General features: G+C 42.2%; 1 protein-coding gene across 5 annotated transcripts; it reads right to left on the reverse strand.

Annotated features, from left to right (window-relative positions):
* Positions 1 to 525: 525 nt before the first annotated feature.
* hyou1 (hypoxia up-regulated 1) lies at positions 526 to 16,881 on the reverse strand. 5 transcript variants are annotated; one of them, XM_034606269.1, is made up of 25 exons: positions 16,677 to 16,832; positions 15,639 to 15,717; positions 15,345 to 15,438; positions 15,127 to 15,205; positions 14,861 to 15,015; positions 14,117 to 14,193; positions 13,819 to 14,000; positions 12,883 to 12,998; positions 11,536 to 11,722; positions 11,154 to 11,288; positions 10,041 to 10,123; positions 9,742 to 9,874; positions 9,187 to 9,371; positions 8,942 to 9,080; positions 8,663 to 8,720; positions 7,679 to 7,755; positions 7,399 to 7,445; positions 7,242 to 7,335; positions 6,907 to 7,085; positions 6,733 to 6,820; positions 4,958 to 5,214; positions 3,793 to 3,877; positions 3,100 to 3,358; positions 2,878 to 2,982; positions 526 to 2,046 (listed from the first exon to the last, which is right to left on the reverse strand). In XM_034606269.1, the coding sequence occupies exons 2-25, from the start codon at positions 15,709 to 15,711 to the stop codon at positions 1,997 to 1,999; spliced, it is 2,937 nt and encodes a 978-aa protein (XP_034462160.1). In that variant the 5' UTR covers positions 15,712 to 15,717; positions 16,677 to 16,832; the 3' UTR covers positions 526 to 1,996. The 5 variants fall into 5 exon arrangements, with proteins under 5 accessions (XP_034462160.1, XP_034462158.1, XP_034462159.1 ...); XM_034606267.1 differs by having other exon boundaries at positions 7,381 to 7,445; XM_034606268.1 differs by having other exon boundaries at positions 7,242 to 7,325; positions 7,380 to 7,445.
* Positions 16,882 to 17,466: the final 585 nt, after the last annotated feature.

A 17,466-nucleotide genomic window follows, 5' to 3' on the forward strand; every position in this document is an offset into this window, starting at 1 on the left:
CAGTTTCACAAATATTAAAACCAGCCCGTCTGACTTTAACTGTCAAAGTCACTGAGATCACGTTTTCATCATTCTGAAGTTTAAATGAACATTAACTGGAGCTCCTGACCTGTATCTGCAGGATTTATATACATTGCACTACTGCCAAATAAACTGGTGTTCCTCATAAAGTGCTCGGTGTCTAAATCAATACTGTATTTTTGTACTGGACCTTTAAATAAAAGCATATGATGAAGTCAGTGTGGTTCATACTTTTTTAAGTGCTGGATTTGACACAATCAACTATGTTAAAGAAGTAAGACTTGATGCAGCCTTCTTGCAGTCAGACCTCCTGTGAGTCGTCACTCTGATGTGTCAGCAGTTCACTTATCAGTCTCCTTATAATTCGGTGGCTAAATCTGATTTACAGGAGTGTGAGACCAACCCTCCTGTTAGCATTTATCACAGAGTAGGTCCTCTCAAAACCACAGACAAAAGCATGAACTAGCTCAATTAGTGCTTCTGAAACAGAACCAAAATGACAAATTAAAAACAAAAAGATTCTTTATTAACAGTTTAGAAACATCATTTGCATCTTCCATTTCTGCCTTTGTTTGTTTGATTTTAACTTTCCCCTTTAAATAATCCAGAGTGCCAATAACAAAGAAGCACACCACTGACCCACACCTGGTGGGAGAAGTGGAGCCAACATGTGGGCAGGAAGCTGCAGCAGAGGGCACCTCGAGGTAAAGAGCAGTGACAGCACTTCCACCTCTTCTATAGTGTCAGCAGCTCATGACACTTTGAAAACATGCAGTCCGTCTGCTGTCACTGAAACACATTCAAGCCCTTTTCAGAGGTTGGACGGGCATCAGTAGAGTCATGATTAATTTGGGTCAGGATCCGAAGCCTAATGTTAGGCAGATATGTGGAGACGCCATTTCAATTTCATATGTTCCCTATTTGGCAACTTCTGAGGCAATTATGATTCTATAGATTCAATAGTTTGGGAAAAAACTGTTGGTGAATATGGACTTTAGGGGATGTGTAATGTTGGAGATTCATCATTAAATCCAATCAAATAAGCTTACTAAAAATATTGAATGCAAGTGACTTATGACGGATAGACACACCTTCAAGTTCTATTCTCAGCCAGGTAGTTTCCACATGTTTATACCAGCATTACTGGTCATAGATAAATCAATCTTCCTTCTTATTGTGCTGCTCACTGAGAAATGACAGTATGACTTTGGATATTATACCACGCAGCCCTATCAATCGTTATGATTCACCAGATTAAAGATGCTTTCCATTCCAACCAATCCACTGTACTCACGATACCTTTTTTACATAAACTGGATGTGTTTGACATTTGCTTCCACCTTTTGTCTGTTTTCTACAAATTTACAAAATACATTTTTGGGTTTGGAGTTAAAACAAAAAAAAAAAATCTATCTATCCACAGAGTTTCCTCTAGAGGACTCTAGTGCACTCAATCCATGACAGGTCAGTGAAAGTAAAGAGCAGGTGTTAGGACAAACATTAATCTCACAACAACACAGCATGGCTGAGGATACAGTGCAGAGGACAAAGCAGGAAATGAGAAGTTCACGAATGACTAGTGTTACAGCACTCATTCTTGTCAAATTTTTATTTCTATATGGCCTGAATCAGCATTGAGGAAACCATCTGTTGGATGTGAAAGGGGCTTTTGTCTGGGCCGTGCATCTATCACAACACACACACACAGTGTGGGGCTCTATTTTTATTTGACTGGTTCCTCGTGTTGCAAGTGTCCATTGCTTACAGAATCCATGAAAGTGAGAGAGATGAAGGGCAAAAGGAGACAAATGGGAGAAGGAGATGAGTGTGGACTCCGGTCTTCATCCATTCAGCTCTCAGCAGTTCAACGAACGGGGCAAAAAAAAGAAAAAAAAAAAAAACAGAGCAAGAAGGAACTTGAACATTTATACACTGTCAATAAATATAGTGATTTCTTTTCCCCCAGTTCCAGCTGTTATAATTCATCGTCTATATGGTTGTCAGGTTTGGCCTTGTCCCTTGGTGCTGAAAATGAGGACAGAGAAGGAAAAAAAATAAACACAGAATGTACGTGGCATTAAATCAGCTCTATTCATCAGTAGAAAAGGGCTCACAGCAGTGAGAAAGTTTCCTCTCCAGTCCACAACTACAAGGGCAGAGGAACTGATGCCCACATTTACAGATTTAAGGAAATGACTAAAAGCCTGTCAGCTGACACTGACTCAATGCAACATTTGAAAAGCCTCAGTTTGAAGTCAGAGGGAAAAATGGCGACCTGTTTCGTCATCAGTAGGAGAATAATCAAAGAGCAAAGAGGGAGCTGCCTGTCTCGGTTTTTAGCCTCTAAAATCAATTTATAGAACAAGTTGTCAACATGTAAAACAAATGCTCCTCTGGATGGGACGAGAATGTAATGCAACCTTTTAAGAAATGACATCAGCATTATTATGCATGATTTATTGCTTTTGACAGAAATACACTTATGTATCATTCCAGCTTCGTGACATTGTGTTTTTTCTTTTATTATGGTTCATTATGCAATAGTCGAATTTCACTCTCTTCTATAAATATCATGTTTTAACTGTTATAATCTAGGGCCTTGTTTGAGAAAAAACTGGACCTGGACTTGGTCATTCATTATAGCTGAAATGAGTGAGAATGATTAATAATCTAATGCAATCCACTGCAGTGCTATAAAGTTCCATTCGTGTAGATAGTGTGTGCCAGGGACTTCATCCAGGTGACTTCTGAGCCTGAAGTTTAGGGCTGTACTAGACCACATTTGGTTTTTTCCAGTTATTTTGTCGACACCCTAAAGTTCTCTGGCATTATCAGCAACAGGTATGGCAGACCGACCTGTGGTTGTTGTTTCTTCCGAGGGCTGTGATTGGCTGTCTGAGTCTTTGTGTACAGTGCTCTCGGTAGGCGGGGCGTCGCCCGGCTGAGCCTCTTCTGGACTTTCTGCATTTCAACATAAAACAAAACATTGTTATTCCAGATTTATTACAGTTCTGATTCTTTTCTTGTGTTTACAGTGAAAGAACAACAGGTGTGTGTGTGTTGTGCTGTTTGACCCACCGCTCTTCGGGTCTGTGGTCTCTGTGGGAGGGATGACTTTCTCCTCAGCTGTGTTATTGGCCTTGCTGCCTTTCTCTGAGCTGGTGGCGTTTTTAGCTTTGGGTTTAGCCTTGGGTTTGGCAAACTTGGCCTTGTTGAGTAAGTAGTTGACCTCTCGATCCAGCAGTGCCAGCTTGGACTCGATGTCTTTGGACAGCAGGACCGGTCGCTCTTTTGGAGAGCGTTTCTCCTGCTGTGTCACCGTCTCGTTCTTCCATGTCTGGAACAATTGACACATGAGGATCAGTTTACTCGATTCAAAGAGAACCACCCAGCCGTAAAAGAAGTTAAAAGATGTCTTCAGTGGCTCTGGAACGTGTTTTCTAGAGTCTGAGAAATTAATCCTGATAATGTCATGGTGGTGTCATCAGGGGCTTAGGCTTGAAAGGGGAAAAGTCTGGATATGATCTGTGGATTCTGCTGCTTTAACCATTTTATTTTTAATCTCTCTTGCAGATCCTAACCTTACTGAGGCGCAGGGGTTAAGAGGGTGTCCAAATCGTACCCTGCTAGAGCTGAGCTCCGCCTCCCTTTATGTCATATAACATTAATATTATTTTAATATCCCAGTAAACGTAATAGCATGTAGGTCTTGAATAATTCTCTAGAGTGGTGTAAGGACAATCTGACACCATTAAGTCATTCATCACCTACCCCTGTTTCATTGATGAGGGTTTCTAACATATTCAGCTCAACTTCAGTGAAGATCTGGTCGTCTTCAGGAATCAGTCTGGCACTCCTTGGAAAGAGAAACAGAAAAAGACACCGTTTATGTGAAGCTGCTGAAATTCTAAACTTTATGTGAGCACGACTTGAATCCTCACAGCATTTCATGGTCATGGTTAACCTCTTTTAGAGGTGTGCATCTTCACTAGCCTCACGATTCGATTACTATTCAGCAGTCAACGATCCCATTCACAACAATGCATCTCGACGCATTTCAATGTATCACATCCACAATTTTCTATATTACTGCACATGGCTGAAACTAAGACTTGTGCCGTAATTTATAAAATAAAGTTTTCAATTCAAAATCAGACTACAACAGTAAGTCTATGACAGAGGTCAGTGCTCTCCACACAGATTTGACATTCATTCAGTTTTGTGCCTAAAACAATGAACGTAGCGGACAACATGAAGCGATTATGTTCCGTCTCTGCATCGATGCAGAGTCTTCCAAGTCCGCATCGCGATGCATCTAAGAATCAAGAAATTTCCACACCTCTAACCACAGTGAAATATGTTCAACACCTGTAAAACAGGAGTCTCACCTCTTTACCTTCTTTTCACTAGGAAAACCACAAATCTATCTCAAGGCCAACATCAAGTGAGTAGTAATGGCATCAACATACACAGTACATCTGGCAGTACCTTGGATTTTGGTCTCATGAAAGAGGTGGGCCAAGGCTGTGACCAGAGTAGTACCTTTTAATTTGATAACAAATGAATGAGTCTAAACAATAATCTGTTTTCTATGCTGCATCACCACTGGGAGTCTGTCTTTTGAATTTTCCCCAGAAAAGGGTCATGTTAATAGGAGAGTGACCAAACAGGGAAGGATACGCCATGACTGACTTTACTTAATCAGGAAGCTAACGTGTCATCATTGTGACACGTTAGGTTCAGTTTCTTCTTGTCTAAAACTAAAAACACAACCATGGACTTTTAAAACTCAAACATATTAGTGTGGACATACGGTTGTGAGGACGGACGGTAAAATGATGCATTTGCTAATTTAACGAGCGTATTGTAAACATGCACCGAGTCAACACAAAGTGTTCACATCCCCAGCTCTGTCACCCCCCCTATCAGCACTCACCTTAAGAAGAAGCTGGAGGTGTTGAGCATACCGTTCAGAGCAGCCAGGCGGTCCGGCCACTTGCGCCTCTCCTCCACCCTGAAAAACATGTCCTTGCACAAGCTCCTCAGCTGAGACAGCCTCTCCCTTAGCTGTTTGGTGGAGGCCGTGTAACCATCCTCATCCATCCACTCTGACACCTCCGTCAGCTTGGCAGAGATCTGCTCCTTCTCCTCCTCTGACACCACCAGCTGATAATCCTCTTGGTACAGTTTGTCCTGGAGAAATAGTATTGTAAAGTATGAAGTATTGTGTTTTCTTTGGAAGAAGCACTGGTGACATGGCTATTTTTTTAGATGGGAGAGATCCAATCCAATATCAGTATCTGGTGCCGATTGGGGCAGGGTATCGCCACTGATATCCCAAATCGATTCCGATTTAAAAAGGTCTCGATTCAATATCGATTCAGTTCGGAGATTTCATTGTAGAATACAAATTTTGCTTGGATATGAAAAACTAAAGCTGTCAACTGATCAATGAAACCTCTAACTTGGTGCATTATTAAAAAATTAAGGTAGGTCATGATAACACATTTGGTTGGCTGATATATTATGTATTATTGTGATAAATTATATTGTCATTATTTTGAAATCATTTCATACCACTGATATAATGATAATAGCACATTAATAATAACCCTTTCCAAGAGCAATGAACTTTGAAAGTCTGTCTGCAGAGTTTGTTTGTTATGAATCTGGTTTAACTCTTAGAAACTCAGCATTTCCCATTAATTATCTAGACTTTGGTGGTCCAGTTTATTCTAATTTGTCCAGGTGCAATTTGGTGGGTGCCTGCTTGTGCTATGGTCCATAACATTTTGACCATCCACACAGTCAGACCTGATGCAATGCAGTTCGTTCTCTCACGTGAGAACTTCTCTTTCACTCTTTTGTCTGTGGACGCTTCACCTCTCACTCAGAATCTGATCCATGTGAAAATTACCTTTGTGCGCCTGCACATGCAAACATGTTACCACCAAAAATGGACTTAATTCTGTGGGAATGGCCGTAAAATGATCTACAGACAGAGTCACAGCAGCTGAGGACCGAGGAAGGACTGATACTGACTCATTTCCTTCCTCTAGAAACAGTATGTAGTTGTCATGTCAGGTGAGCCAGATCATGTTACATTAAGTTAATATGATGTAATGGAGCATCCTGCAATAACATTCAGTATATGATCAATATGTTTCTCCACATTTTATATTTTACATTGCTTTATCTTTTCACCGAGTCATTTTTTCCTTCAATTTTCTAATTCCTAATTCTCCTTTTTAGAACTCTCTACATGTTAACAATCAGGTATTAAAAAGATCAGTGTATGAAGGAACAGTGGCAGTAGAAACTACCCCAGGCACCAAATTAGGGCTTTTTACAGCCACCCCCAATGATTTTTCCATTTGGCCTACTTGCTATTGAAGTTGTTTAGCTCTGATCTACATTATAATACATTTCTGTATAGGTTTTGCTCTTTTCATAAATTGATGTTTGATTAACTACAGCGTTGTGTGGCCTTCTACATAATAACCATAATAATCATAATATTCTTATATTAAAAGACAAAACGACTTCTGGTATTGTTAGATATCGAAATTCAGGCATTGAAATCAGGTTGGAGCATCTCTAATTATTTCAGAGGGATAATGTGCTTGTAGTCCACTCTAAGCTTCAAAGACCTTGCTTAAAAAACAAGGACAGATAAAAAGGTAAAACTCACAGACAGTGTCTGATGCTAACCTGTGTCTCAAAGACAAACGCTTCCAAACTGTTGAGTGTCTTCTCTCGTTCCTGTTTGGCCAGGTCTCTGTCTGTCAAATCTTGCAGCCTGAAAAGACACAGACTTAATTCAGCTGACAGAACTGAGAACCAATTACAAAAAAGCTGAGGAAGAAACATTAATCGCTCCTTTACTTCTTTTTAGAGGAAGTGAGAATATCTGCAGTGGGATCGAAGATGTCCTTGATGATCAGTTCCACTGTGATCTCATCAGAGATCTTGGTCTTTTTCTGAGGTTTGGCCTTCTTCTCTTCCTCCTCCTCCTTCTCCTTCTCGGCCTCAGCGTTTGCAGATTTCTCTCCTTCCTTTTCCTCCTTCAAAGACAGTGATATGTTTCCTTTCAATGCCACATTTGTTCAGGCCATTCTCTCTTAAAACATAGATTTTCACAAAATTCTGTACAAAGTTTAGAACCAATCGACAGACAGTCTACATGAGCTTTGCAAGTGAGAACATGGGACAAATCTTACTTTGGCATCATTCTTGCTGCCTTCCTCCTCTGTCTGTTCCTGGCTTTTCTCTTCAGTCTTTTCACTTTTTTCAGAATCATCCTGCTTTTCCTTGGCAGCCTCGTCCTTCTGGACCTCGTCCTTGTCGTCCTTCTGGACCTCGTCCTTGTCGTCCTTTTCGTCCTTGTCGTCCTTTCCTGACTCTGGTGGTACTTCCTCCTCATCCTGGATGTCACAAATTAGGGAACAGGGTTTGCATCTATGGTAAGGCATGTGTGAGCACTGCCACCTGACACTTGAGTGAACAATGACTTAAAGCAGTTCAGTCTAACAATTGTTACAGAAAAACCAGGATAAAGAAATGAATCCCTAAATGTAAAAATCCTTCATTCATACAGGCCTTACTGTATTTCATTAACAAACCTATCATTGTGTTGTATGAACACAGCTGCACTTACCAGGATAGGCTCAGTTACATTTGGGGCAGGTTCTGAGGATCCTCCTCCAAACAAGGTAGAAATTGTGTTACCCAGTTCTGAAAGAGTAATGTGATGGCTCTGTTATGATAAGTCTTATACATTCTATAACATGGATTTTAATGTTGCATAAATCAGCAAGAACAAGATTCATGCGCACAGGTAATCTGATATCTCCCACACGAGCTGGCTGAACATGTTCTAACCCAAGCAGTCCGATGTGTGTGGTGGCGAGTGTGTCTCGGAGCAGCCTGGGATTGTTTTCAGGTGATTAAATTGAATCGAGGTAATGATAGCGTGTGTGACAGCACTGCGCTGTGGCTACTCTCATCAGAGGATGCAGGTTATCATACATGTTTCCTGCTGCTGTGATTTAATGAACAGAGAGAGAAGGAATTTACTGTGACAAAAAACAATGAAAGACGCACACAAAATCATCTGGACTGACATTGCTGCTTTAACAACTCACGTCATACCGCCTCATTTAAAAAGGGCCCATATTTTACACCTTTCTGGGATTTAATTTGAGGTATTGGTCCCCTGAGATGATATATCAGTGGTGTAAAGTCGAAAAAACTGCTGCAATGTGTATTTCCATGTCCTCTCTTCTGCCTCTTTCTGGCCCTCCAAACAGAACAGGCTGTTTTCACCTGCATCTTGAGCCCCTCCTCTAATTGGCTGACTGCACTTTGAGTGACATGCGACGAGGCCTATCACCGGTCTCATTCTGGGTTCCCCGGCTGGATGGGGCTGAGAGAATAGTAAAAGCCCATAAAATGTATTTAACACAATATGGGCCCTTTAAATGAACTACCCATTGTGCCTCTCCCCAAGCCTGTGACCAGGAACCAAAGTACCTCACCGACAGATGGTGAATTTCACTGAGAGGTCCCCAAAATTAAAAAACCTCAGGTGTTGCTCTTCTAACACTGACTTAAGAGCTGATTTTTTACTTTCAAAACCTACTAGTTAATGTCGATTCCTCTTCTTTTTCCTCCACAATTGTCTCAAAGACAGACTCCACCTGTGAAGGACAATTTACAAAAATGAAATATCCCCATAGTGACGTTGATCATAGTATTTAAATCAGCTATTAATATTGTGTTTACTAGTATTTCTCTGTGAACAGCATGTTAGAAATGGTTCCGTGTAAATGTAGAGACAATGCATGTTGTGATTTGGCACAACTCAAATTAAATTGAATGTTGAATAAGGAGGCTACAATAACACAAAAGGGTAACTTGCCCGATCCAGCAGGAGCACTCCACTTTCATCCATGTTGAAATGGGCTTTGATGCCTTTTGACTCAGCGTCTGCGTGCTTCTGGAAGCTGCTGCCCACTCCAGACAGTTTGACAGTGGTCAGGTTCACAGAGCCAAACACACTGCAACACATGACCAACAGGGTCAGGGGAGAACAGCTGTTACATTCAACATATGTAAATCATGAGGGAACATGGGTTAAAACAAATTCAACTACAACTATCCCACCTGAGGTCATCCTGACTCAGGAAGCTGAGGTCTCCGTAGTTGATTTCGAAGGAAAAGTCATCGTTGTAGCGGTTGAATGTTATGACCTTGCGCTGGGGGTAGGGCGCCATCCTCTGGAAGAGGATACGTTTGTTGTGTTTCGAAGTTTTGACCCCATCCTCCTCTGCCTCACGGGTGAACTCCACCTGATAGAATTATGCAACATGTGGTTAATTAACCACGTGGTTAACATGGCTTCATTTTTAGGTCAGGTAACTAACTGACTGAGTTTTAGGTAAATGGTCTGTATTTCTAATCTTCATGACCACTCAAAGTACAGTTTATTACCATTCACCCATACTATGGGTCGAGGTCTTCTCAAAAACTCTGAACAGTGTACAAATGAGGAACATTTTAAACACTACATACTGCGACACATCACATCTCCACAGCTGGGTGTTATTGAAATAAAGATGGGTGCAAGTTTCCTCACTAATGATTAATACAGCTCATCTAAGATCAAAAAGTAACAGCAAAGATTTACTTGAGTGCTGTCAGTGAACAACATGCACTTACCTGAATGGGGAAGACAGCGGCATCTCTGACCAGGAAAGGTTTGACCTTGAAGGCCTTGCTGAGGGCAGCAGCCTGGTACACGGCACCCATGGCTGCAGCCTCATCTGCATTGATGTTCTTCCCCAGCTCCTCCCTGTGAGGAAAAATATACACAATTACACACAGGTACTATCAACACATCCAAACCTGCAGGAACACAACTCACTTTTCCTATATTAAGTAAAAGAGAATCATGTGAAATCAATCAATTTATGTTGGGAAAGTGAAAGTTGTTCAAATGAGAGCAGCATGACACTCACTTCCCCACAGCTTTGAGCAGCACTTCCTGAACTTTAGGGACGCGGGTGGCGCCACCGACTAAAATCACCTGCTCAATTTCATCCTGTCGGCACAAAAAGAAGAAGTCAGTTTTGCAGCAGTACAACAGACATCCATTCATTTACAGCAGTGCGAGTCATAATGAAAAGGTAAGGAAACTAACAAAAATTTTTAAATAAACAGGGCCAACTAAAGCTGCTTTCAAACATGCACCTCCTCTGGAGACTCTCCGCACTTTCTCCAGAGGAGGTGCATGTGTGAATGCAAATGTCTGAGTGAGAGCCTCCGGATTAGCTACAGACTTTCTCTACCTCGCCTCCAAGTATAAAGTCCGCAGAAAGTCGGGGGAATCTGATGTGAGAATGATTCACCGCGTAGAAGACACAGACAAGGATGTCTAGAATTTTTGGTGATTGGAAAATTACGTGATCTCCACATCCACCACCTACCACCGTTAAACGTTTCTTTTCAATTTTTTAAATAGCCTTTACTCAAAAATGAGTTTTACTTTTTGTTATCTGGATGTTCCTGCAGCATTCATAGCACAACTAGCAATTTTGTTCCAATGCATCATGTATTATGTAGAAACATGAACCCTCCAGAGCTCATACACTGACAATGGACAATTCAATGTAGAAGACATCCAGTGATTTCTTTAGATATAATATATTGAAAAAAAAAAAAAAAAAGATAACTCTTAGATGAAAAAAGGTGAATAGAATTTAAACATTTCTGCTTGGGATCTTTAATGTCAAAATTCAGTTTGAAAGTGGAAGAAGAGCACATCCACCATGTCACAATTTTCTTTTGTGATGTGCTTATTTTGCCCAAGACTTTTAAAATGAATGGTCATACCTTCCTTCAATAACAGGGTGGACTGGACAACAATAGAACATCATATGTATAAAAGGACCCTGTGTTCTTTTGTTGATATGAAATTCTATTTCAATTTCGCCTTATCTAGTTCTTCTGTATCACATGTCTACAGCAACAAGCTCATCAATATGCCCACATGTGTCATTAAAGTTATGTTACGACCCGGATGAACTTGATCAGACACAGATAAGACAGAGCAATGCAATGAGAAAACTGACCAGCTTCATTTCTGCAACAGCGAGGGCCTCCTCCACCGGGCGAGGCACCCTTTCAAAAAGATCAGCACACATTTCTTCAAAGTCAGACCTGGTCACCTTCGATTTGAAGTCAATGTCATCCATCAAACCTTCCACCTGAAAAAAGGACACTTTTCACTGCAGTGATACTGAGTTTGGACAGGAGTCTGAAGAAAATTCCACATTACTGAGACCTTAAAACAGTGAATTTAATAAAGTTGAGAAAAATCACTAAAGTCAACAGAACTGTGTTTTAAGTCATTCAATTAATTAAGGTGCTACAGATGGTTCTGACAGACACGACTGTGAAATACACAACCGGCAAGATGGACTGATAATAGAGGGTTCACTCCAGTGTACTCACCTGAGCCATGAAGTCCATGTTTGCACTAAGCACCGTCTTTAGCCTCTGGGCCTCTTTGAGCAGTTTGGCCATGGCCCGATGGTTCTCCCTCACATCTTTAGTGCTCTTCTTCTGCGCGTTGAACAGTTTGGCCAGGTGGTCCCGCAGTCGCAGGTCCATCTCAAAGCCCCCCAACCCACGGTCAAACCTAGAGGCAGAAGAAGAGAGGCACACCTTAGTCTACATGGACGTCTATGAAGTTTCTGACAAGTGACTATTTTTTTTTATTATTATGCAAGTTGCCCGTCAAAAGCAGGAAGCATTTACTGTTCCTTCTATTCAAAGACATTCCAGGACACAAACACATTCATCAAACATCTCTTATCCTTACCACACTTCCTTTAATTATTTCTTTAACACTCAAAAAAAGGGTGCACTAATAGAGCTGCTTTTGGACAGGCACTGAATTCTGGTGATCCGCCAGACTTTCTCCACAGGGGCTGTATGTGTGAACACAAATGTCCGAGTGAGAGCCTCTGGAATTTCTAACTCCGGAGAAGCTGATGTGAGAACACAGCAGATCTTCCACAGAATTCACTGCGAGCGAGTGGGGGGGATTTTTCTAACACACAACGGGCGCAAAAATGGGAAAAGAAGTCTCTTACTATGCTAGTAAGAGACTAGCTAGCTCCTGATTCCTGCATTAGCAAACACAATGAGGATGTAGTGGGAGGGTTAGGGTGGAGTCTAACAGAGCTTTAAAACAGGAAGTTCTCTAAAGCTGTAATAAGAGAATTTCTAACAAACACATTGCAGATGTTTGAAACTATCTGAACCTATTTCCCAGGTCCCAAACCACCTCTGAATGTAGAATAATCACATCTCAAGTGGACAACTCTGAGTACATGTGTGACTGCACCAAGATGAGATATTACCACCACATTCAGGACGTAGTGTAGGGCTCTGTTAAGTATACGTTCAGACCTGTACTTTGCGCTGACCACTTGCCATTACATCACTCAGGACAGATGTTGATACCAGGTCTGATCAGGGTCATAAACACAACTGACCCCTCTGTATTGTCGAAATGGCTTAAAAATGGTGGGATCTGATCACAGTGGTCACTGGAGACACATTCTAAATCAGAACTGGCCACTTGTGATCGGATTACAGGAACCGTACAGGTGTGAGCGCACCCAAGACACATTTCCAATCACTCACCACATCTTTTTTATCCTCATATCACACGTTTTCACTCATTTCAGAAGCTCTTTGAGACAACAGGCCTGACAACAGACCATTACACAGCCTCAACACTGTGCTGATACAAGCAATCTGAGATGCCACCTCAAGGATCAGTGGACTCACCCGACACCTCGGATCTGCAACTGGGGCTGGGTGCCAAACTCCTTGGTTTTGACCGTCTGATACGTGACAATGGTGGCAGTAGTGCTACCCGAGCCCATGTCATAAAACATCACATTCTGAAAAAGAACCAGATCAGACAGTCAGTCAGTTATGTTTGTTTTTCTATAGTTAAAGACAGTGCTAAACGTGAAGCGTGGACAAAACTGATATTCATTCATTTGTTCAGGGACTGATGTTCTCTGTGAAGTATTTAGGGAACAATGTGGCTCAGGGTTGAGGCGGAGGTCGTCCTCTAACCAGAAGGTCGGTAGTGGTATTGTGCGTCGGTTCCAGTTCGTGCACCTCGGTTTGAACATTTCTAAGCATTTTGACTAAAAAACAGCACATTGAACTCAAATATGAACATGACGCATCATATTCTACAAACTGGAAAGAGAGAGGATTTGTGTTACATGAAATAGTCCTCCACATCTTATCATTAGTAGATGGTCTGTGATGTTTTTTGTTTTTTTAGATAACAAATCCCATATTTGTAATAACAGAATAAAAGCTCAGGCGTAATCAGTTCAATCTTTGCTACTGCTGTTTACATTAATTGTGCATTGTACATGATGATGCATCATCGATTACAATGGTTTGAAAAAAACTCTGGTTTTGTACAAAGGTTGCATGAATTCACAAGGAAACCGGCTCAAGATCCAGAGTTCATTCGGTGGAAAAGGTGTGGCTCACTGGTGAATGTTAATAGGGTTTGGAAACAATGGTGGCACAGCGGAATAAGATAGTGTATCAGACTATCAGCAGGAGACATTAACTGTTAGTTTGGGTCTGGACATAGGATTTGTCAACTACAGGAGAGAATAGTCACTTGCTGACTGCAGAATATAACCAGACTGATTCTTAAACATGCACTTAGGAGAAATGCTGAATGTGCACCTTAGCTGTGTTGTCGATATCTTTCCTCCTGAAGACCCCGTAGTTCAAGGCCACGGCTGTGTTGTCATTGATGATCTGAAGGACCTTTAGACCGCCCATCTGTGCGGCCTGCAAGACTGCCCTACGCTCTGCCTGGTTGAAAAAGGATGGGACGGTGATCACTGCATCTTTGATTGGTTGTTCTGGGAGTTAGAGAGATTAGGAGGATGGAAAAAGAAGAGATGCAAATGAATATACTTCGCTCATATGTTCGTAAAATGTAATACAATGATGCATCTTCTTCCCTGAGCCAACTGACCTGCATAGTCCTGACACAGTCCACGAGAGTAATTGAGCACCATCCCAAGGAGCTCCTCAGGATTGAACTGCATCTCTCTGGAGGAAAAAAGACAGATGTGATATGACTCTAGAACCATCTGTACAATACCTACTTAATCAGTCACATTATTGGAAAAGATTCTATATGATCAGGAATAAAAAAATATTTGGTTGATGTTTCAGTGCCTTTATTTTGAAATGGTGTGAACTTGGGTCTGAAGATTCTGCGGATTGCTTAACAGATTAAGCCAGTTCAGTAAATCATTCAAACTTATATAGTAGCCACACACCTGAACAGTAATTAAGTTAATTCAGTTTCATTTTATGAAAAACACTGACCCTAAAATCTTCGCTGCAGATAAAGCAGGTAGGATAAACACAAAGATTCCTAACTTCAATCTGCACCATAGAATGTTTATAAAAAGCTCTGCACACAATGTGCAGCATACAAACAATACAAGAGTGACAGTGTATTGTAGGTCTGCTTGAGGAGGACACACTAATGACAAGGAATCATTACAACAGGCAAAGCAAACAGACAAGTTTAGAACCGACACTGAACTAGTTAGTGTACATACTAGGTATGTGATGAACCACCACTGTGGAAACCACTTGCAAAATATTTAAGATTCTATATGAATGGACAAAAGAGTTAATGTTTGCTTTTACTGTATCATGAAAAATTGAAATGTGAAGCAGGGAACAAGTAAAAAAAAAGACTCACTCTGAGTTTTTAAAGTAAGTTGTCCCTCTCACTGGGTCCACCTCCATCTGGTGCTCAGGAAAACGTTTCTGGTAGAGCGCCACCTGGAGGTTCTCATGCTTTTTACCCAGTAGGCTTTGGAGGTGCCTATATACAGTTTTGGGGTTCTTCACAGACTGAAATGTACAAAATACATGAGCATTAATAGCATACAAAGAAATCATCAATACTCAATTAGGCTGATGTTGTATCACATGCAATTTAGTCAACTTGAGAAGAAGCCATACCATTCCCAGTGCATTGTCTCCAAAAAGTCTCTCATTCTCTTTGAGACACACGGCAATAGGCGTTTTCCTCCGTGACTCCCTAAAAGAAAAGACAACACACGCACAGTGTTTAGCTTCATTTACTCTATTTAAAATGTCACTCAGTTACATTTCCTTTGACATCAAGGCATAGAGTACACACTGTACTATGATGAAAACAAACGCTTAGTTATACTCACTTGTTGAGAACTATCTCCATTGGCACGCCAGGTTTCACTATCGCCATTTTCATCCACTCACTGCCCAGGTCAACTGACATGACAGCTAAAGTCACTGTAAAAAACAAAGCACACAAAGGCCACATGAAGCTCCTGAGGCAGAGGGGAAACACCTGAGCTCAAGTATTCACGCAGCTCAGGTATTTCCACTGACTGATCCATAATAGCATGCATGTATTTATTGGTATGGCATTGTTCACACTGCTCAACGCTGCAATTAGGACAATGTGTGCAGAGGTTGATGGGTCATATTACCTGTGTGAGAAGGCAACATTGCCAGAACAAGGCAGAAGAGAGCAACCGGTGCCAGCATCCTCTTCTCCCCCATGATGAGCTACAAAGAGGAAATGAAATGAATGAAAAACAATCCCAGGAACAAGGCCAGGTCATCTCTGACATTTCTTCTACGGTAACGTCACACACTACGGTCGAAATCTCTCAGATTCACTGACGGTCAAGCTGCTCTGCAGAGATGCTTCTCATCCAGAGACGGTTTCTGTCTGTGTGGGGGAAGGAGCAACATGATCTCCCACCTGAGAAGACACACCTGCTCTATTTGCTTCTACGCTCATTCATGATTTCTTCACAGCTGTATATCGTACTCCTGTCTCCTGATGGCCGTCCATGTTTCCTCATGGTTCTGCTTCACCTACGGCAGGTCGCAGAGCCAGTGCTGGGTATGACCATTTGCCCTTTGCCCAAGCATCTGATGCACCTGATCCCTACCAGACAGGTGAGTAGCCTTCAAACACGTGTCAGGCTTCGATGTTTGCTTTGACCACGCTGCACTCAAAAGGGAAGTGTATGCTTTTTAAACCCTGTGTGAAGACAGACTGGAGCCAGAGCTCAACATCCAGAGAGCGTTCATCAAAAGCCACATCCGTGTCTGTGCTGCAGGTTAGAAGGAGGAAATGTGCAGCACAGACTCTTGCAGTCCCGGTGAGCCAGTGACGCATGACGGTAAAATGGATGCACGGTTCAAACCCTCACGGTTTAAAACACACATGAGACCGTTAGCTTCTGGAAGTCACCCTGCTGAAGCGGCAGCTCACCGGAGAAGTTGCCGCTGCTTGCTGCTAAGCTAAGTGAACGGATAACAGTTACTGGTTTGAAATAACCGCTCAGTTCCAGTGAAACATCCCCGTGTGAAACATCTGTGCAGCTGCTCCGGTACAAAGGCAGCGCTTCGCCGGCTGCAGCTGAGAGAAGTTGACAGCTACTGTTAGCTAGCTCCATGTCAGACCACCATCAATAAGAGAGCGTGACTGACAGTGTGCCGGGGCAGGAACTCACCTCTGCTCGGGCGGGCTCTGACCGGAGTGTGGCGGGGCGACCAGCAGAAGGAGACCGCTCTCGGGTTCGTGTTGCTGGGCTTTGTCTGGACTCGCAGCCTCTGTGTTGTCACGCTGTGGCCGTCTTTAGACACCTTATCACCGGCTCGCTCTCAGCAGTCGGGCCCGGAACGCGGCGTCACCTCATTGGATCCACTCGAGCCGCTGCCGGGAGAAGAAGTCCCACCAAGTTAACTAGAAGCAAATATACTGCATCCGGTTAGTGTGAAAGAATAAAACACCCCGTCGACTAATTGGTGGCGCAAACAACTACATTTTAAATGGATACCATATTGAAAATAAAAATCTAATTTGAATCTATAACCATGTAAGGCATTTGAAAGGCGCTGGTTACTGTTCTTTTCTTTTTCAAATCCAATTTTTACCGCTTTATTACATCCTGACAGAAAAACACTAGTCAGTGAAGCTACCATTACCATTATAATTCACATACAATTACAATTTTGGCCCTTAAATATAGAGAAAATACATATATAGAAACCATTATTAAAGGCCGTGCTCTTGTTTTGAAAGGCCGCCCCCTGTATTTCCGGTGAGTAACTCTCGCTGACTTTGAGAAACCGCAACAGCTAACGATGACCCCCACTCCGGTCCAGGGCCCGCCCACCTCGCTCCACGCACTGCTCTGTGATTGGTCCACGTGAGGTGAGCGGCGTCGAGAACGCGTTTCTGGCCAGAAGCGATTGGTCCACGTCCAAATAGTGGGCGTGATACAGACTGACGACAGTTCC

The sequence above is a fragment of the Hippoglossus hippoglossus genome, chromosome 14 (assembly GCF_009819705.1).
Source record: "Hippoglossus hippoglossus isolate fHipHip1 chromosome 14, fHipHip1.pri, whole genome shotgun sequence".
NCBI lineage: Eukaryota > Metazoa > Chordata > Actinopteri > Pleuronectiformes > Pleuronectidae > Hippoglossus > Hippoglossus hippoglossus.